Below are 23,151 nucleotides of genomic sequence, written 5' to 3' on the forward strand. Positions count from 1 at the left end.
AGCGTCGCTTCTGAGAGAAAAAAGACCAAGTACATTATTTATCTTTATGTATTGTTATATAAAATTAGGTAGCATAGCTTTTAGATAAATTTCCTATAATATTTTTTTTTTGTATTTCATAACTGTATTTTTACAATGGCTTCTAATTTCCGCTGGATTAAAACAGTTTCAAAGGCGTACTGAATAATCATGCATAGTTCTAGAGACATTTCGACACATAAACGTTAAAATTTTGACTCCTTTCTTGTAGTGATTTGGTCCATTGGGTCATGGGAAACTGGAATTTCTGAAATTCTGTAATTTGTATTTTACTATCTATGGAAAACTGTCTATAATAAGATGCAATACAAGATATTCTATATACATTCTATATTAAAAAAATTTAATAATTTTCATCCAAAAATGATTAAGATTTTTAAACCGGACAATCACTGTATCCGAGTATGTAAATTTGAAATAAATATTATATTGTCCTAATTGCACTACTTATGAACATATTCTAGTATACCCTGATGAATTGTTTCTCCAAGCTGGTCACCCACAGGGATCTAAAGGGATAAGACTTATCCCCAATAGTGATACACAAAGTTACCCTTATTTAGATAACAAATAGTAATTAAAACGTTTTGACACTAAACTTAATGAACTAACCAATTAAAATTCAATAAAAGTTCCCAAGGTTGTTAAGCCAACGAATAAGAATAAACGTTATTTTAAGACTTTGGGTACTAGTGTAACAGCCCAATGTCCCTTCCCTACCTAGGTCACCATCCCCCTCCCCCTTATGACTTTACTACATACCCTGCTCTAACCAGGGAGGAACGTATTGACCAATATCTAAGAACTTCAACGTCATTAATTGTGGACAAAAATTCCCCTGTCACTATATCCACATATTTTATATCTATAATACAAAGTAGTACAATGTCTATCTGTATGGGTGTTTGAAGCTTAAGATCTCAGTAACCACTGAACCGATTGGGCTCTACTCTTCTGGGAATATACCTTCTGGTCCTGGGATGGTTTTAAGCTATTTTTCAACCCCCCCCCAAAAAAAAAAAAAAAAAAAATTATTAACCCCCAATTTCTTTTTTTACTTTTTCTTTTTAAATCTAAAATAGGAAAAATTAGGTTGATCAAACCTTCTGAGGTGAATCACCTAGAGGCTAGGAGCGAATCCACTAGTACATTGTTATAATTCTGAATAATTTGTGGAACATGTCACATTTAGTTAACATCAATAACAATTGACACAATTGCAAAAAAGATCTCAGGAATGGCGGAATAAGTCAATGGACAAAAATTCAACATTTGTTCCAATGCTTATATGAAAGTATCATTATGTCGGTACGATTACTATCTCTAACCACCGAATCGATATGGTTCTTCTTTTCCAATGTAACTTCTCATAGGTCCTAGGAAGGTCTTTAACTATTTCTTGTTTTTATTTTTTACTTTTTAAAACTAAAATTCAAAGTAGGGGAGCATCGACTCACCCCGCTTTCTCATCTTAGAAGCTGCTAATGGAAATGTAGTTCAACAATTGGGCCAAATCTTATATTATACAGTAGAAAGGTTTTATCTGTTTGCATCTTAAGATTTCGATTACTACTGAACAAAGATTACAGAGAAGGTGTATAAATGTCTTTGGTTGGTTTTAGGCTATTTTAGACCTTCCCCTCCCTCTCTCTCTCTCAATTAAAGGCTATGGGTAAAGTAGATTTATTTAAGGTTTATTATTGTAAAATTATATTGGAAGATTAATTTTTCTTCCATTTACCTTACCATAGAACTCTGGTGAGAAAAAAATCATTATTTAATATAGTTTTTTTAAAAGTTTTGAAGCTAAGCTACTCTGCAATTACTGTATGTCGGTCTGTCTGTAACGCTTTAAATAGGGACAAATGTATCTAATTAATCCAGAGAGAGAGAGAAAGAGTGGACAATGGGTTGTTTATTACACTATTCCCAAAAGTTTTATAATAATGTTTTCTGTTTCGTTGGCTTAACAACTTTGGGACCCTTAGTGAATTTTGATAAGTTGATTCATTAAGTTGAGTGTTCGAACGCTTTCACCACTAATTGTAATCTACAGAAGGATAATTTTGTGTGACTCCTCATTGAGGAAGTATATCAATTTATCGGCCATTGTCTTATCCCTTTAGATCCCTGTAATTAACCCCAACCCCTCTCTACCTCCTATAGAAATATTTTACCCCACCCCCAAAAATTTAAAAACTATTGAAAATATCAGGGAGGGAGTGGACATTGGGCTGTTTATTACACTAATCCCTGAAGTCTCATTTCTTGCTTAACAACCTTGGTGACTTTTATTAAATTTTGATTTTGGTTGGTTAATTTAGTTGAGTGTACAAACGTTTCAATAACTAATTGTTATCTACAGAAGGGGTAACTTTGTGTATCATCATTTGGGATGTACATCAATTTACCTTATTTTTCTTATCCCCTTTGATCCCTGGAAAAATAGAATGGAACTACTATTTATAAAACTAGCGGCTACGCCCCTAGAAGCCTCTAGGGGGGGGATAGATTGTATTTTTGCCATAGGGGTTAGAAGGGCAATTGTTTGTTTTTTTAACTAGAACAAAAAATAAAACTTACTTTTTAAGTGTTTTTGTTAACTTTGTATTTTAAATTACATATATTTGTATAAGTTTTATGATGATTTAAAATAAGTCACTCAAACATAAAAAGCCTATAATGGTAATTTATCGCATCGTATTATAGACAGCTTTCCGCAGGCATTAAAATATTTTGCTAGCCATGAGGTGACGAAGGCCCGGTCTAACAAAACTGTTATTAATCTTATGATTTTTATTTTGATATTCATGGAAAATTGTCTGTAATACAATTTTATACACGATTTTTAGTTCTAATCCAGTGGATATTAGTCGGTTTCGAAGCCATACTGGATAAAGGTTTTCCACAGTTACAGAAGACTTTGCTAATTTTAAACAAAATCATCCTTGTTAAATAAAGATACACATATTGATTGTTTTTTTGGCAAAAATAGGAGGGGGGGGGGGGGAAGTTAGATTGTATTTTTTCATAGGGGTTAGAAGGGCAATTTTTTTTAACTAGAACAAAAAATAAAACGTACTTTTTAAGTGTTTTTTAACTTTGTATTTTAAATTACATACATTTGTATATGTTTTATGATGATTTAAAATAAGTCACTCAAACATAAAAGGCCTATAATGGTAATTTATCGCATCGTATTATAGACAGCTTTCCGCAGGTATTAAAATGTTTTGCTAGCCCTGAGGTTACGAAGGTTTCGAAGCCATACTGGATAAAGTTTTCCCCATTTACAATAAATTACCTCCTTCTGTAAATTACGATGAGTGGTCAATTGTTTGGACACTCAAATTAATGAACTAACCAATCAAAATTCATAAAAAGTCCCAAAAGTTGAAAAGCCAACGAGTAAGGAAACGTTATTATAAAACTTTAAGGACTAGTGTAAAAAAAACAGCCAAGTTTTCCCTACCTCCCTGCAATAAATAGATTTTAACAGTCCTTTAACTTTAATAAGATTTAATTTTTTTTTTTTTGGGGGGGGGGTTAAAAATGTTGAATAAATAATCCTCTAAAAATAAGCAAACTTTTAATTGTAATCTACAGAAGGAGTAATTTTTTGTGTAATCATTGGGGATGGTTAACAATTTATGGGACATTGTCTTATCCCTTTAGATCCCTGTATTTACATTACATAGTTAGGGAAGCCAACTTTATTAAATGTTTTAAAAATATTTTTTTTCAGGATTCATCATCAAGGCCGGAGGGGTATACCAGTCCCTTCATATCTTAGAACTTGTGCCAGGTATACCTATATAGATAGATAGATAGATAGATAGATAGATAGATAGATAGATAGATAGATAGATAGATAGATAGATAGATAGATAGATAGATAGATAGATATATAGGTAGGTAGATAGATAGATAGATAGATAGATAGATAGATAGATAGATAGATAGATAGATAGATAGATAGATAGATAGATAGATAGATAGATAGATAGATAGATAGATAGATAGATAGATAGATAGATAGATAAATAGATAGATAGATAGATAGATAGATAGATAGATAGATAGATAGATAGGTAGATAGATAGATAGATAGATAGATAGATAGATAGATAGATAGATAGATAGATAGATAGATAGATAGATAGACAGATAGATAGATAGATAGATATATAGATAGATAGATAGATAGATAGATAGATAGATAGATAGATAGATAGATAGATAGATAGATAGATAGATAGATAGATAGGTAGGTAGATACATGGGTATAGTTTGGTATATAGATAGATACACAGATATAGTTATAGTTTTCTTTACCCTATTAAAGTAGTATGGTTTTTTATGTAGCCTAATATTTCGATAACTAATGTTCCAATTGAGTTATTAATTTTATAGAAGCTTCACATAGGTCCCAGTATGGTTTTAGGCTATTTTTCTGCTTTCCATTACCCTTTGAATACAGGGCTTATAAAAAAAGTAACATAATATATTTTTGTTTGACTGTCTATTTATAGCGAAAGATCTCGCTAACCGCTGAAACAATATGTATCTCATAAAACATATTTCTTTTTCTAATGTGGATGGCATTTATATCGAAAAACAATTACAAAATCACGAAAACTTTTTTTCATATTTGTATTTTTTTCACTGTTTGTATTTTTGTAGTATCAATGACAGATCTACGAACACGAACAAAGTAAATTACATACTCATAGTTATAGCGAGCTCCACAAAAAATTAGCAGTGTTTCTTGAATAGTAGATGAGATAATCTCATTTGCCCCATAGCGTTGCAGACTGACTGACGGACGGACGGACAAAGTCAATTACCAAAAAGACATTCCTATTTCTATATCCCGATGTTAAAAAACAATTAGAAAATCTGTATTGGGATGGTTTTAGACTATTTTTAATGTATATCTATATTTTTAAGGTTGATGGCATTCATACTATTATCTTCATATCTCGATGTTGAAAAACAATTAGAAAATCTGTATTGGGATGGTTTTAGGCTATTTTTAATGTATATCTATATTCTTAAGGTTGATGGCATTCATAATATTATCTTCATATCTCGATGTTGAAAAACAATTAGAAAATATCTCTTGGGAATGGTTTTAGGCTATTTTTTTATAAATATATCTATTTTTAAGGTGGATGGCATTCATATCCTTATCTTCATATCCCGATGTTGAAAAACAATTAGAAAATCTGTCTTGGGATGGTTTTAGGCTATTTTTTCATACATTTATCTATTTTTAAGGTGGATGGCATTCATATCTCTATCTTCATATCCCGATGTTGAAAAACAATTAGAAAATCTTACTTGCGTTGGTTTTAGGCTATTTTTCATATTTATCTATTTTTAAGGTGGATGGCATTCATACCCCGACGTTGAAAAACAACTAGAAAATCTCTCTTGGGATGGTTTTAGGCCATTTTTCATACTTATATATCTATTCTTAAGGTGGATGGCATTCATATCTTTATCTTCATATCCCGATGTTGAAAAACAACTAGAAAATCTCTCTTGGGATGGTTTTAGGCTATCTATATCTTTTTTTTAAGGTGGATGGCATTCATATCCTTATCCGGCCTTATATCCCGATGTTGAAAAACAATAAGAAAATATCTCTTGGGATGGTTTTAGGCTATTTTTCACGTGTATCTATTTTTAAGGTGGATGGCATTCATACCCCGACGTTGAAAAACAATTAGAAAATCTCTCTTGGGATGGTTTTAGGCCATTTTTCATACTTATTTATCTATTTTTAAGGTGGATGGCATTTATCTCCTTATCTTCATATCCCGATGTTGAAAAACAATTGGAAAATCTGTCTAAAGGTTTTTACAGGTATAGGCTTAAATTTGATATATAGATTCGCGACAATGGCTCAACACGTAGCGCATCCGCTAGTCGTCGAGGAGGTGATAGGTTCGAATCTCGAACCCAACACCGTATCATAAATGAAGACGTTAACAATGGTTCCTACTGCTGCTATGTCAGGTGCGCGATATAAATAGTTACAGTAGGGTGAATGTCTTGGCCAATAAACAGGCGCAAATCATTACCATGCACAGTTAGGACTTCTCAGATAAAGTTCGTGCAATAAAAGGGTTGGTTGTCTGTCCTATTTCTAGCTTTAACTCTGCGAGGCCAATTTCCTAACCCTGCGGGGCAATCATTAGCATTTACCTAACCTAACATAATAAAATAACAAAAGCTACTGTAAAATCCGAAACGCACTACTAGCTTCGTTTTCTTTCCATGATCTAATGTTTTTTTTCGGTTTTAGAATCATTTAACCGAGCATTATCAACTACGTCCGCCCCCAATTTGGCCTAATCCGTTTTTATGTCTATGACAGTATAATCTTATTCAGAGAGAGAGGGGACTATTGGCTGTTTATTACACTAGTCCCTAAAGTTATAATAACGTTTTATTATTCATTGGCTTTTAGTTAATTTTTATTGGTTTTAACCACTAGTTTACAAATCTCCAGAAGGGGTAATTTCTTGTATCATCATTGGGGATGTACATCAATTTATCTGCCATTGTCTTATTCCTTTAGATCCCTGTTAACAAAGGCACATGTTTTTATAAAAAAAAAGCTTATCTTGTTATTTTTAAATTGTAGGCCTGCAGGAAAAGATGATTATTGTTACAATATCAAAGAATATGATAATTTCAACAAGAAGAAACATTCTCCATTTTTCAGGTTATCTATATAATAAAGTATCAGAATGTCTGTGTGTGTGTCTGTGTTTGTGTCTGTCTATCTGTTTGTCTTTCTGTCTGTCTATCAGTCTGTCTGTATGTCTGTCTGTTTATCTATCTGTCTGTCTGTCTGTCACTATCAAAGAATATGATAATTTCAACAAAAAGAAACATTCTCCATTTTTCAGGTTAATTATTTAATAAAGTAACAGAATGTCTGTCTTTCTATCTATGTGTCTGTCTTTTTATTGTTTGTCTGTATGTCTGTCTGTCTATCTGTCTGTATGTGTGTCTGTTTGTCTGTCTGTATATCTGTCTGTATGTGTGTCTGTATGTCTGTCTGTCTGTCTGTCTGTCTGTCTGTCTGTCTGTCTGCCAGTCTATCAGTCTATCAATCTGTCAGTCTGTCAGTCTGTCAGTCTGTCAGTCTGTCAGTCTGTCTGTCTTTCTGTCTGTCTGTCTGCCTGTCTGTCTGTCTGTCGTCTATCTGGTTGTCTGTCTATCTGACTGTCTGTCTCTCTGTCTTACGGTATTTAATGTTTGTCTGTCTGTATGTATGTCTGTATGTCTGTTTGTCTGTCTGTCTGTCTGTCTGTCTGTCTGTCTGTCTGTCTGTCTGTCTGTCTGTCCGTCTGACAAGAAGAAACATTTTCCATTTTTTAGGTAATTTATCTACTAAAGTAACAGGATGTTTGTGTCTATTTTTCTGTCTGTCTGTCTGTTTGTCTGTCTGTTACAATATCAAAGAAAATGATAATTTCAACAAAAAGAAACATTCTCCGTTTTTCAGGTAATTTTCTAGTGTTTTGGGCGTAAGTTTTGAACACGACTCATGGACGGACCTTGATATCTACTTTGCTTAGAAGCTTCGCTTCGATCCTAAAACACAGCAGAAAAAATATATGTAAAAGTTTATTGGGCTAAAGTGTTCACAAAACTAATAATAAAGATGTCTAAACACAAATAAGGTTAGGTTACATAGGCTAAAAGTCTAGACAAAGTAGATAAATCAGTAGCTTTGGGGCTAAAAAACTGGTTTTTATATTATAATTGTACATTTTTATATCTGCGTAAAACTGTTTATAACATGATGCTTTTCTGTTCGGCTGAGAACTGGTTCTAATCCACCGGATATTAATCGGTTGCGAGGCGATACTGGACAGAATATTCAGATGGATTTCTTGAAATATTATCCCTTCTAAAAGAGGGTGGGTGGGGGGGAGGAGGCATAGTTAAATCGATATTTTAAAAATACTATTAAAAATCAAATATGTTATTATAGGAGACAATGGATGAATGGAAAAGATGACCCAGATTTACAAAAAGATCCCAAAGATCCAGGTAATGATAACCGTTTACAAAATCATACTGGACACATATATTCTTTAGTTTTTACGGTGATATAGGGATGTGACAATGTCTTGGACTTTGGGTACTCCTTTAGGTGCTTTGGGTACTAGCACAAAAAGATCTCTAGGATCGAGGTAAGGATAGCGGTTTACAAGATCTTATTGGACATACATACATTTAGCTACTTTTTGTGGGGATATAAATCTAAAACTCATTTTTTATTGTCTTTGACTTTGGGTACTAGCACTAAAACATCCCAAGGATCCAGGTAAGAATAGCCATTTACAAGATCTTATTGGATATACATACATTTAGCTTCTTTGGAGGGGGGGGGGGGATATAGGGATTGAGCAATGGGTCTAAAACTAATTTTTTATTGTCTTTGACTTTGGGTACTAGCACATAAAAGATCCCAAGGGTCCAGGTAATGATAACCGTTTACACGATCTTACTGGACATACATGCATTAGGCTTATTTTGGGGGATATAGGGATGGAACAATGGATTTAAAATTCATTATTTTGATTGTTATTTTGGTACTAGCACAATAAGATTCAGGTCCAGGTGAGGATAGCCGTTTCCAAGATCTTACTGGACTGGACATACAAACAAACATACCTACATCCAGCTACTTTAGCTTATTAAGGGTTAAAGAAATGAGACAATGGATCTAAAATTCATTATTTTGATTGTCTTGGACTTTGGGTACTAGAACTAATGTATCTTTAATTATTTTGGCTTTTTTAAAGACTTCGGGTACTAACACAAAAAGATCCTAAGGTAATGATAGCCTAGATATAACTGGACAGGCAATACACATGAACATACATCATGTTAATGATTTGTGCCTGTTTTTGGGCATTTATTTCTCTTACTCATACTATTAATGCCATATATGCATCTGACATTGCAGTACAACGATTAACATCTTTAGTTATGAGACGTTAAAGTCTAGAGTTTTGTTTTAACTTTTCACCTCCCAATTGCAGCAATTATACTACAGTAATTTGCCTTTTTTAACCTATCCTAACCTAACTTAACTCCAGTAACCCAGATGGGTCTACACCAACAAAATGGATATGTTTTAACCTATCCTAAATATTTTCAGTAACCCAGACATTATTGAAAAACGGCCAGGCAGGTTCTACACCAACAAAATGGAGGCGTAACCATACAAACAGGAATTCTGAATTCATTCAATTACATCTTTTAGTATGGGTTAAATCTATTTCTGATCAATTCTGAAAAATCATGTAGTGCATCGTTCTTAAAATCAGTAGAATAAAAATCAATTCAAATGAAAGATTTTGTTCGTCTAATTTATAACTCATGCTTGGTTTTAAATTGTTAGGACATTTCTACCCAAATTTACAATAATAGCTATCCGTACAATTAGGCGGATGATGGTTGGATAGATGTAAAAATGTTTTGCTTGTAAGATTTACTTTATTAGAATAACTTTTGTAACATGACCGAGAGACCAACAGATTTAGTAAATTATATACTGGTTGATCATTGGTAAGAGAATCTTCAAACACAAAAATCAGCAGTCAATCTTAAATAGAAGCCGAGACATCATAAGTTTCCCTAAACGTTTAAAAGACAGACATACAGACGGACATTTTGAATTGTAGAGCAAATTTGCAACTATGTACAACTTTTTTCTAAGGCTGGGGGGGGGGGAGGTAATATTGGCCTGTTTATTTAACTAGTCACCAAAGTTTTATAGAAACTTTGGTGACTCTTGAATTTTTTTAAAGTTGAGTTTCCAATTGTTTCAACCACTATCTACAAATGGGGTAAGTTTATGCAACATCATTTTGGATGTATATCAATATATTGGCCATTATCTTATCCCTCTCAGGGAGTGAGAAGACAGATTATTACAGTGGTCCCCAAAGTTTTATAATACCGTTTTCTTATTCGTTAGTTCAACAACTTTAGGGACTTTTATTGAAGTTTGAATTTTGTTCATTAATAGTGTCCAAAAGTTTCAACCTCTAGTTTTAATCTACAGTTGGGGTAATTTTGTGTATCATCATTGGGATGTACATCAATATATCGGCCATTGTCTTATCCCTCTCAGGGAGGGAGGTGACATTGGACAGATTATTACACTAGTCCCCAAAGTTTTATAATAACGCTTTCTTACTCTTTGCTTTAACAATATGTAGACATTAATTGGATTTTGATTGGTTGATGTATAAAACTGAGTGTCCAAACGTTTCAACTACTAATTGTAATATATTTATTGATTGAATATACATTTGCTCTAGTCCTGAAAGCCTACAGACAAACAACACATGTCTTCTGGAGTCAAATTTTAGGTAAAAAACAATCCTTATAAAATGAAGTAACAGGATGTCTGTCTATATGTATGTTTGTCTGTCTGTGTGTACCGAAGGATTTTGCTAACCGCTGAACAGATATGGTTCTCCTTTACAGGGTAGCTTCTAATATATAGGTTTTGGAGGGTTTATTACTATTCTAGAGAGGAGGGTATCACCACCTTCTCAGGAGATATTGCCCTAGAAAAAATTACCCCCCCCCCCCTCAAAAATATTTTTGAAAATAAAATTTAAAATGTGGGGTTTAATTTCTCCCCCCCCCCCTTCCAAGTGCCCGTAGAGGCTAGATATATAATACATGGATTTTGAAAAATATGTCTTTAAATAATTTTTTTTATATATTAGCAATAGCGTTTACAGGTATGAAAATAAAGTAAAAATGCTGTATATTAGAATAGATATTATTCACATTATAAACAATAATACAACAATATTTGCAACAGTTAAATTTATTATTGTTTATTTTGCAGATATACATAAACAATATTTTTGAAAGAATATAAGACAAAATATTTTTTTTATATCTATAACACTTAGTATTGAAGAATCTTTTTTTATACATTTTTTAAAAAAATAATCCTTTTGTCTTGCAAAAATAAAGTACACATTTTTACAAATCCGAACAGAAGAAAATAATACAGAACCTAACCTTATTATAATTTCTTTTTCGACGAAGGGGGGTTGAGGGGGGTAATCAAAATATAGGTGTTTCTAACCCTCACCAGCTTAACTTTGTGCACATCTTTTTTGAAAAATAAATGAATTTTAATAATATAACTATGTTCCTGTCTATATTGCCCTAGGAAAATGGGGATAGATGTCACTGATTTTAGCCTACCTGTTCTGTTGACGTCAGGAAATACCCTATAACTTTCTTTCACTATTCCCTTTTGCTTTCCCCCTACTATGACGTCAATAGAATAGGAAGGCCAAAAGCTATGACATCTATCCCCATCTACCTAGGGCACTAAACACAGCTACATATAACTATAATTTGTTTTAGTTTGAGTGACGAAGAATCAGGGCGGGGTGAGGGTACTAGCTCCCCATTAGCCTCCAAAGAAAAGGTAATACAGATTTTTTTAAATGTTAGAATTATCCTATTGATTTCAAACTTCTGAAAATAGTAAGGTACCCTGATGAAAGAACCAGGGAAGGGTGAAGGTACCAACTCCCGATTGGCTTCCAAAGAAAAGGTAATAAAGAATTATCCTACCGAATTTCAAACTTAGTATAGTGATTCTTACAACATCTTACAGAATCTTACTTCAAGCACTTTGTTGAAATTGAATGAGAACAACAAGATAGGTAAGAGTGGTAGCAACCATTGCTGTCAGAGCTTCATCATTTCCTTTACAAATAGATATAGAAGATTTAGATTGTCAATTTTGCATCATAATCCGTCAAACCTTAAACGGGATTCATAGATTACAAACCCTTTGGTTTGTTTTCTAGTTCTATAGGCTCCAATAGTATGAGCACTGAAATGATTCAAGTAAACAATTTTTCGAATGTTATGATACATATTTGAAATATGCTTCAAATTATGTGAGCAAAATAATTTACCCAAGGATAGCTTTATTAAAAGAAACTTAAGTAATATTGTTAGCTGACTCATTATGCAAATGAAATGAAAAAATGTGATGACCAAAGATGTTAAAAATAGTTCTTACTGCTGCCCAGTCAGCTTTACAGCATTACCATGTGCAGTTAGAACTTCTCAGACAAATGTTCTGCAATTAAGGTTTGGTCTGATGGATGTTACTTAACCTAATATCCTTGGTTGTTAGAGAATCACATCCAATTAAAAGTGCTGGATTCTCTAGATGATCCTTTAAAATCAGTTAGTATCTATATCTTCTATAATTATTCCTTCACAGTCCCAGCTTCAACAGATTCATTCCTAATCTTGATTGCAGCATCTCTGACCAGATCATAAAAATGTTCAAGTTTACTGATGAAAACAACCATGATGAGGCTAAGGTCCAAAACATAAAGTACCATGTACAAATTGCTGAGATCAGATACCATCATGAAAGTAGCCATGATAATGAACAACTGGAACATCAAAAACATTGGCCATCCAATCATACTCATAATACCCTGATAGTGACTAATATTCTTTATCTGTCTGTGTACTTTTTCTACAGTGAATTTTTCTCCCGTAGGATCATCATCCATGAGGAATTCCAGGTTCAAGCAAAAAATTGCAAGAAGTAAAAATGCTGAAGTGAACACTGCTGTATCCATAATTGCCATCCCAACTACTAGCATCACATCTGGATACGGCTGAAAACCAGTTTCACAAAGTAATCTGTATCGCATGCCTAAAAAGGAAAAATCAAGTACTGCAACCGTAACAACTGATCCTATTACTTCCCAATAGCTGATTGCAACAGTTGATGTTGTCAGTATTTGTCCTGATGTCGTACGTGTTTGAAATATCAGAAATGGGATTATGTAGACACCAACAGCTTGAATCCTGAATGCAATTTCTCCAATGGTCCTAGGGGTAGCAGCAGCAACAGAAATCATAGGAATGAGTCGGTAAGTCAGAAGTGCATAAAACGTGATCCCTGCAATAACATAAAGCAGGTAAAGCCAAACAATTCTGATTTTTCCATCCGTTTCATATCTGAATGGCCAAAATCCAATTTTAGCACAGAAGTGGAAAAACTTTTGAAGTTTCATTGTAGGTGTCTTATTATACCTTATTAGACCTTCACCAACTAAAAGTATACAAAGTATGAAGAAGGATAGAAAGTACGAAGAAATTAACTCTAGTCGGAGATGGAGGGGGGGTGTTAATAAAGTATCCATCTCATTGAATGAGTTTGAAAGAATAGGTTTTTTTGGAAGTGTATTATAGACAGCTTTCTGTGGATATTAAAATAAAAAATATAATATTAAAACCAGTTTTGTTGACATAAGAGGCCTAAGTCCTCATATTAATTTTACGATTTTTATATTAATATGTATGGAAAATTGTCTGTAATAAGATGCTATACATGATTTTTCAGTATGGCTGATAGTAGCCGACACTAATCTGTTTCGAAGCCATACTGGAAACAAAATTATTTCTTTCTTTTAGTGTGCATATGCAATTTTAGGCAAAAATAAATCTCTTTTACTTTTTCAGCTTTTCTACCTTTAATTGCCCATTTTAATTGTAGAAAATGGTGCCATGGCGATAAAATTCATTTCAATCATAATAATTTAAAATCACTTTTACTTTTTAGTTTCTTTTATATCTCTAATGGTTTTCTATATAGTGGTAATATTGAGTTAGGTGGGGGGGAGGGGCATTAAAAAAACCAGCCACCCAAAATATGGTTAACATTTACATTCAATATAATATTCCAATTATGTTTTTAAACATTTAAATAATGATCATTTTAAGCATTCAATAATTTTTTATTATTATCATTATTAGTTTCTTTTCAAATGTCTATAATTGAATTTATGTATAGATTTAATCGATTTTATTAATTTGAATAGAAAATATTTCTTTTTTGTAAATTAGTTTTTATTTTTTATGCATTTTTTACCTCCTTATAATAAAGTAACAAAATGTTTGTCTGTCTGTTTGTACTGAAGGAACTCACTAACCTCTGAATTGATACAGTTCTCCTGTACAGGGAAAGGGTACCAACAAAAGAAATTTCCAATAGAAAAATTACAACCCCAATCAAAAAAATATAAATTTTTTTCATTTTAAATCTAAACAATCTAAAAAATTGGGTCATCAGATTCGACACAATAAAAACTCTCCCGAATTTGTATTAATTTTGAGGAACACAACTCCAGTGACGTCATATTTTTCTTTCCCGAAAAAGGGAAGGGGGGAAGAAAATCTCTTCAAAAGAGATAAGGAAAACCCCCTTTTCTCCCATCTCTTTTTTCTTCCCCCCTTCCCTTTTTTTTCTTTCCCCCTTCCCTTTTTCGGGAAAGAATAATATGACGTAACTGGAGTCATGTTCCTCAAAATTAATGCAAATTCGGGACAGTTTTTATTGTGTCATCAGATTCAACTACCCCCTCCTCAAGTGCCTCTAGATGCCTCTAGGGGGTTAGCCGCTTGTTTTTAAATTCTGTTATAATCAAAAACATAGAGTAGACCTATGACCCCCCTACACCTGATTTTGTAATTTAAACGCCACAAGGTTTTAGAAAGGAAGTTTATGTTTACAATTAGGGTAGGTTTGTCTGTCATAATAGGTAGCTCTTATCATGCATATAGACATTCTAAATTTATCCTATCAATTTCACACTAGATAATGTAATTTAGACAGTGTAGCAACTCTTTAATCATTGCCATACAGTCCTAATGTCCAAATTTAATATGTTGATTTTTTAATTTAATGATTTTTAATATTTAAAAATAGTCCTTTTGAACTTAACATAACTGGTGATTTTTAAATATTAAAATGAAATTACACCATAAGAACTAGAAATTATATTGCATACTTTTTTTCTTTTAAAATAATAAATTAAGTTATTATCAATAATGCATGTTTAACTTTTGCTAAGCTTTTGGTAATTGAAGTTTAGATATTTCAATAGATAATCTATATACTCTTCAAATCAGCCAAGAGAATAACAGTGAAGAATGAAGATACATTCAAGACATATTTTTTTTTATTTTCTTTGCATTATGAGTCAGCTACAACTTGTTGCATATCTTAGGATAAAGCTTTTCTTGGGTAAATTTTTTTGTGTAAAAATTATTTATTGATAGTTGAATTTCTTAAAATAAAGTTAAAGCTTTCTAAAAATTATATCTTCAAAAAAATTTTACCAAATTTTGTTGCCTATGTCTTGTATCTAAAAAAATTATTTTTTTTTTGTCTGCTAAAAATCCCTTTTAGAGATTGACAAAAATGGGATCAGATGGACCATCCATAATATCTCTCCCTTTGAAGCCTTCCCCCACCCCAAAAAAAAAAGATTGTTCATCCTTAATGAGAGCCCTATTCTTTCTTGTTGAAGCTAATCATTACTTTATTTAGGCAAGAAATCTGTGGAAGAAAGCTGCAATTCAAGCTTCCCCACCCCATAGTCCAACCGCAGACAAAACACCAGCAAAAAAGCAACAGGTACTCTTTCTTCAATTTTTAAAGCATTTATCTGTCTATCTGTCTGTCTTGATGCAGCATTTAGATCTCACTAACTGCCTGATCAAGCTTTCCAACCCCATAGTCCAACCTCAAAACAAAAAACACCAGAAAAAAACAGGTATAGTTTCAGCAAATAATCAAAGTAGAATGTTGTTTGTCTATCTGTCTATCTTTATGTCTGTCTCTCTGTCCAGATATAGCATCCCCACCCCATAGTCCAAACGCAGACAAAACACCAGCAAAAAAGCAACAGATACTCTTTCTTTTCAATTTATTAAAGTAGAATGTTGTCTGTCCATCTGTCTGTCTATCTGTCTGTCTATCTGTCTGTCTGTATATCTGTCTATCTGTCTGTCTGTCTGTCTGTCTGTCTGTCTGTCTGTCTATCTGTCTATCTGTCTATCTGTCTGTCTATCTGTCTGTCTGTCGGTCCGGATATAGCATCCCCACCCCATAGTCTAACCGTGGACAAAATACCAGTTAAAAAGCACAGGTGTATTTTCAACAATTAATTTTAGACTCCTAACAGAATATGTTTTACCCCCAAAAAGATTTGAGGGGTTAATAACCTCTAAAAAAAGTCTTTGCCCCAAGTCCTTGGATTTTACAAATTAGGTAAATTTTTTGACAAGTCAAACACAAAATATGAGTTTATACCTCTTTTCCTCTCCACTCCCCCCCCCCCAAAAAAAAAATTAAGGGTTGGTAAAATTTAACTAGGGGGATAAAAAAGTTGTTGGGGAGGGGCAAAAATTTTCCATCCCCAATATTTAAATTACTCCTCTATATTGAGATTTTTACTGCATAGAATTCTAAACATGGTAATGGGATACATAAATAAATGTTTGTGTCTTTCAAATATGTTTATATGTTATTGAATATCAATCTTTTACGTGTTATTAAGTTATGAATTCAAATAGCTCAACTTTTTGGGATTATGAATATTCCCCTGTTCATTCTCTTGATAATAATTCCGTCAATCATGTCCATCTGTTTGTAGTTGAGTTAAGAGTGGACTGAACTGACCAACATAGTGACGGAGAACTGATAAATAATTGTCTTTCCATAATCTTATTGAATATCTGTCTATAAATAAAATGTGCTCAAATCAAATAGCCCCACTTTTTTAAAGATTTTTAAGAATATCCTCCATATGTATGAAGAATCTAAATTTTTATTCTTTACGAAAATTTATGTCCATCTGTTTGTAGTTAAGTTCTGCATGATCTGTAATGTCCATCTGTAATGTCTATCTCTTATGTCCATCTATAATGTCCATCCATAAAGTCCATCCATAATGTCTATCTGTTTGTAGTTGAGTTCTGCGTGGACCGAACTGACAAACATATTGATGGACTATAATATGTTATTATCGATCCATTAAGTGCAAATGTCCATCCGTAATGTATATCTGTTAAGTCCATCTGTAATGTCCATCCGTAATGTACATCCATAATGTTCATCCATAATGTCTATCTATAATGTCCATCCATAATGTCCATCCATAATGTCCATCTATAATGTCCATCTGTAATGTATATCCATAATGTCCATCCGTAATGTCAATCTCTAATGTACATTCATAAGGTATATCCATAATGTCCATCCCTAATGTCCATCTTTTTGTAAATAGTTGAGTTCTGCGTGGACCGAACTGACCAACATAGTGACAGAGGACAGATATTTGGAGGAGCAAAGAAAAGAAATTATTGGAGACGAATGGAGAAAAATATCCAGAATTTTGGATAGGTAGGATTGTAACCGGACAAAGTGTCTAAAAAACAGCCATGTGACATCATAAAAAAGAGGGAGATGAGAGGAGAAGTCGGAAAGAAAACCCCTTAGGACGTCACATGGCTGATTTTTGAGACACTTTATCCAGTCACGGATTTTAAGTTAAGATTTTCTAAATGAAAAAGGCTTCCCTGAAATTTGTATCCTTACATCTAGAAGGAAGGAGAAATGGGCTGTTTATTCCACTAGTTTCCATTATTTTATAATAACTCTTTCTTATTGGATAGGCAAACAAACATTGAGTGTCCAAATGTTTCAACCACTCTTTTTCATCTAAAGAAGGGGCAATTTGGTGTATCATCATTGGGGATGTACATCAAATTTCTCGGCTATTGTATTATCCCTTTAGATCTTTGTATCATTTTGATATTCAAATTATCCAACCAAAAAATTTTCCATGAAAAGTATATTTCCTACATTTTTACAAGTCGTTTTAGAGATCGTACTGTACTTAATATTTTCAAATATATTTAGTTTTGTTAATTGATAACTAGCGGCTACACGGCCATAAAAGCCTCTAGGGGCACTTGAAAAAATGGTTTAAGTGAAACGACCATTCACTTTCAATTTCAGTTAAAAAAGAAAAAAAGTAAAAAAAATTGGGGGTGTTATTTTTTCTAGTGCCGATTTCTTTGATAGGATGGAAAGAAAGATACTCTTCCCTAAATGATATTATAACCTTACTGGACCATTGCTTAGAGATCTTTAGCTACAGACACAGACAACCTGTTACTTTTTTTTATAGAAGTATTAATTAACATTGTATTTATTTCAGATTCCTGTTAATTATATTTGTGATTTTATCCTTGATAAATACTGTCTGGTGTATTTTTACCTCTCCCCACTTTCCTCCAGGGTAAGAATTTGTTTTATTGTATTTAGTGAAAGAATGTTGCTATTCTCTCATTCAAAATAAATAATAAACTTTCACCTACTTCGCCCCCAAAGGGGGGACAACAATAGAGGGAAGTTTCAAATTTTGATCACATGACCAAAAAATTGGTGAATATTTAGAATATCCTTTACAGCATTAATCATTGGATTAGAACCAGTTCCCAGCCATACGGAAAAATTATGTCTAGCATCGTATTATATCCAGTTTTCTATGAATATAAAAATGTATAATAATACGATCGGGAGCTAAAAAATACTGGTATTAATCTCATATTTATACATTTTGTTTCCGCGGAAAGCTGTTTATAATATAATGCGAGAAATAACTATTAAAAGTAAAGCGTCTTTTTAATATATAATTATGGTAATTTCGTCCTTACGTCCGTATATAACAAAGTTTTATAATAACATTTTCTTATTCGTTGGCTGAGCAACTTTGGGGACTTTAATTGAATTTTGAGATTAAGTTGAGTGTCCAACCTAAGTCTAACCACTAATTGTAATCTACAGAAGGAAAATTTTGTGTACCATCATTGGAGCTGTACATCAATTTATCGGTCATTGTCTTATACCACTCAGGGAGAAGGGGACATTGGACTGTTTATTACACTAGTCCCCAAAGTTTTATAATAACGTGTTCTCATTCTCGTTGGCTTAACAACTTTGGGGATTTTAATTGGTTCATTAGGTGTCTAAACTTTTCAACCACTAATTTTAATAATATTTCAGAGATGCCGAAGATGATGACGTGCTGCTTGACAATAGAACTATAGAAGAATAATTTTGAATATCATCATTGGGGATGTACATCAATACATCAATACTATAGAAGAATAAACAGACAGACAAACATTGTTTATGCAGAATCTTCCATTCAAAATCATACTTTTTAAAAGCTGTAATATGAAAATGTCTTAAATAACGTTTTCTTATTCGATAGCTTAACAACTTTGTGGACTTTTAATAAACTTAATGAGTTGATTCATTAAGTTGAGTGTCCAAACGATGCAACCAATAAGTGTAATCTACAGAAGAGGGAATTTTGATTACCACGATTGGGGATGTACATTAATTTTTTGGCCATTGTTTTATCCCTCTAGATCTCACAGTGCCTTCGAAGGTGCTTTGACTTTAGTGTCATAAAATCTCTCTATATATGATTTATTTAAGGCTGAATTTCCGTGACCTTAGCAAAGCAATTGATAAAAATGGCCATTAATTAATTCACTTCAGGAGTGGTTTTATGATGAACTTTATAAAAGCAAAGTTGTTCAAAATTTTAAATAAATAATCTTTGCTTTTCTTGTCATGATTATGCGGTAACTCCTAGTGGGTGAAAATTGAACCTAGGGTAATGAAATGCACTATGTCCCAATTTAGGTTCTGACACAAAAGTCTAAGCGCCTTCATTTGCACTGTGATCTCTGACTCCTAGGCAAGCCTTGGAAATTTTATAGGAATTTATTTATTTTTCCTAAGAAAAAATTTTACCATTTTTGTTGTTTAAGCTATTTTATCAAAATTTGGTAGCTGGACAAAGTGTCTCAAAAATCAGCCATGTGACGTCATAAAAATGAGAGAGTTGAGAGGAGAAGTGGGAAAGATGGATAATCAATTATTTCAAGGACGTAACATGGCTTTTTTTTGAGACACTTTGTAAAGTTACTATGTATTTTTTTCTGAAATAGGCACTTTGAAAGAAAGCATAAAATTATAATTTTTAAGAGCTTGATGAAATTAAGGATTGTTAATTTTTTTAAATTGTTAAGTTGTAATTTAATTTTTAAAAATCTTGATTTAAGGACTTTTTAATGATTAGATACCAAAGAAAAGACTGTTATTTTATCAGTCATGCTTGTAAAATTTACACACAAAAAAATCAGCATCAAATATTTTTACATAAAATAATATGATATTAAATTGTCAGATTGGAAAGATTTAAATTTAAATTTGAAAATACGGAAAGTGTTATCTGGGACGTCATAAAAATACGTCTATATGCATCTCTTTTTTTATTAGTTTCTTTTCCCACTTCTCCTCTCATCCTTCCTTTTTAGACGTATTTTATGACGTCACACCTGATTCAAAAACAACAACTAATCACCAAAATTAAACTATATAAAGCATATGGTAACCATATATATTAGTTCTTCTTGCTACATATTGTACAATTATACATCATAAATAATACTCATTTTACATTAAATATTTTATAATTTTTTTTTGATAAAAGTGCTGTTTTGTGCATTTTTTTATTTTTCTTTGTTTTTTTACATTAATTTTTTAAGCTTAATTATTTCAATGCAAATTAATTTAGTTAATAATGGATATATAATACGTGGATATTGTTAGAGATTTTCCCATACTCTAATAAAATGTTTCTCACAAAGGGCTAATAAAAATATAACCCCCTCCCCCTTCCTTATGACTTTACTACAACCCATCATCCCCTGACAATGGAGGAACTTATTGATCAATAACTGAGGACTATATTAGCAACAAAAAATCCCCTGTCATAATATCCACGTATTCTATATCCATTTTATTTTATTTAATAATTTTGTTATAACATTTTAGACTTATTGTAGACTTAAAATTTAATTATTGAAAGAAATGGATATAGAATTCGTGGATATTGTGACTGAGGAATTTTTGTTGTCAATTTAGATTGTTAATATGTGCCCCATTTATTGATAAATACGTTTTGGCTGTGATTACGGGGAGGGGATAGGGAAAAGTCACAAGTGGGGGGAGGGGGGGGGGGATTACAGTCTCATTAGCAAGCAAAGAGAGAAAATTTCTCTGAGGAGCTAAAAGATTATAGTAGAAAATAATGCAGAGAGAGAGGGGGGACAATAGGCTGTTTATTACACTAGTCCCAAAAGTTTTATAATAACGTTTTCTTATTTGTTTGCCTAACAACTTTTGGGTCTTTTATTGAATTTTGGATTGGTTGGTTTATAAAGTTGAGTGTCCAAATGTTTTCACCACTTATTGTAATCTACAGAAGGGGTAATTTTGTGTATCTTCATTGGGGACTTTTATTTAAAATTTTACGAAAGAGGTAAATTAATGTCATAAAGAGGCTAATTTTCCGGATGATTTGATCAACATTAAATTCTTAATAATAAGCTTGATTATTAAAATCTATGATAAAAAAGTCGGTCCCCAAAAAACAGCTGAAATCACGAAACCTTACCAAACTACTTTTTTGATTATTGTTGCAATTCTGACTGACCGACTAACCCACACGATAATGGGGAAAACTTTTCCAGTATGGCTTCAAAACCAATTGTTATCTGCTGAATTAGAACCGGTTCTTAGCCATACTGAAGACTCATGTATAGCATTGTATTACAGACAATTTTCTACGAATACAAAATAAAAATCTTAAGATTGACACCAGTTTTTGGAACCTAGGGGCCAAATGATTAATCTTCCTCATTTTAATATCTGCGGAAAGCTGTCTATAATACGATGAATAACTATTATCTATTGATATTTACATATGCATATAATTTGAGAGGCTATGAGGTATTTTAAAATAAAGTATAAAAATTTAATAATTGTATTATATCTGTATATAGAGGGCTTTTCAAGAGAAATGTTATTTTAAAAAACTTAATTATGTATACATAGAAAAAAAACAATGCTTTGTATATTTGGAAAACCTTATTCTGGTACAATTTTTTAAAAAAAATATTTAAAATTGATTATTTCAACAAAATATGCCTTAAAAACCGATTTTTCCAAAGTGTTGTGCATACCGTTCGAATCGTCATAAGGTCTAGCTACTTAAACCCTTTCAATAATTTGTTAAAATAATCATTTTAAATATTTGAAACATAAATGTACCAGAACAGGTTTTCCAAATATATAAACATTTAATATCATTCTTTTTATGTTATTGCATAATTAAGTTTTTAAAATTAACATTTCTCTTGAAACACCCTGTAGTATAATATGTTATCTTGTAAAAATCTGTACATTATAGTGCTGAAATAAAATTGAAGAAACTTTTATTTATTATCTGTCTGTCTGTTGCTTTATAATTCTACTAGTTGCTTCGCCCCTAGCCTGTAAGGGAGGGCGGGGGGAGGGGGTAAGGAAAATAGTTTTAAACCATGCACCCTTAGATATCTATAAACGTTACACGAACAACGAATTCAGACCAGCAGTATCCGACAAACTTCAGACAAAAAATACCCTTGATACTTAATATAATAGGATAAGTATGTTCATTGCTTGGCTGCTATAAGAGATAGGCTTCCAAGACTCTCTCGACTGATGAGATACCAATTTACAACGAAAGCTGTATTTAATCTGTTTGGTTTTTTTCAATATTACTTACTAGCGTCTACGCCCCCTCTTTGTAGTATAGTAACAGAATGTTTGTCTGTCTGCTTGACAAGCAGTGTTTGTACCAAAGGATCTTGCTAACCACTATGGTTCTCCTTTACAGGGTATCTTCTAACAGGTCATAGGAAGGTTTACAATTATTTTGGTTTATAACCAAATTCAACTTCCCCCCTTCTCAAGTGCCCCTAGTAGCCTCAAGTGGCATAGCCGCTAGTATAATATAAAAGAGTAAGATTTTTATCAGAAGCTAACTATCTATACAAAGAAGCTACCTACTGACAAGATTGTCAGTGGTAATATTAATTATGTCAAAAATGTATATAAAGTTTGAATCACGCAACTTCTAACCCACCAAATATAAAATTTAATGTTACAAAGTAGAATTAAAAGCTATTTTTTTTTACATAAAGCTATTAAATGAAAACAATTAGTAGAACTATAATCCCTAAAATCATTATTAATCCACTTGCAAACAAAATAAATTATAGAGTGGTGAAAGTCAAAAATATAGAAGA

At 32.3% G+C, this 23,151-nt stretch overlaps 1 protein-coding gene across 1 annotated transcript in view; it reads left to right on the forward strand.

The window, feature by feature from the left end:
* LOC145335137 (neuronal acetylcholine receptor subunit alpha-3-like) overlaps window positions 1–20,954 on the forward strand; it is a 38,443-nt gene extending 17,489 nt beyond the window's left edge. Inside the window, exons 9-19 of the mRNA XM_080180868.1 lie at window positions 3,785–3,844; window positions 5,833–5,910; window positions 6,695–6,775; window positions 8,057–8,115; window positions 9,233–9,303; window positions 10,399–10,451; window positions 11,476–11,539; window positions 15,482–15,568; window positions 17,223–17,338; window positions 18,159–18,239; window positions 19,007–20,954. Of these exons, the coding sequence (XP_080036994.1) occupies window positions 3,785–3,844; window positions 5,833–5,910; window positions 6,695–6,775; window positions 8,057–8,115; window positions 9,233–9,303; window positions 10,399–10,451; window positions 11,476–11,539; window positions 15,482–15,568; window positions 17,223–17,338; window positions 18,159–18,239; window positions 19,007–19,058 (802 nt within the window). The 3' untranslated portion in view covers window positions 19,059–20,954. The remainder of the gene's footprint in view (window positions 1–3,784; window positions 3,845–5,832; window positions 5,911–6,694; window positions 6,776–8,056; window positions 8,116–9,232; window positions 9,304–10,398; window positions 10,452–11,475; window positions 11,540–15,481; window positions 15,569–17,222; window positions 17,339–18,158; window positions 18,240–19,006) is intronic.
* Window positions 20,955–23,151: the final 2,197 nt, after the last annotated feature.

This window comes from Acartia tonsa, chromosome 13 (genome assembly GCF_053477335.1).
Source record: "Acartia tonsa isolate MP-2025a chromosome 13, ASM5347733v1, whole genome shotgun sequence".
In the NCBI taxonomy this organism is placed as follows: domain Eukaryota; kingdom Metazoa; phylum Arthropoda; class Copepoda; order Calanoida; family Acartiidae; genus Acartia; species Acartia tonsa.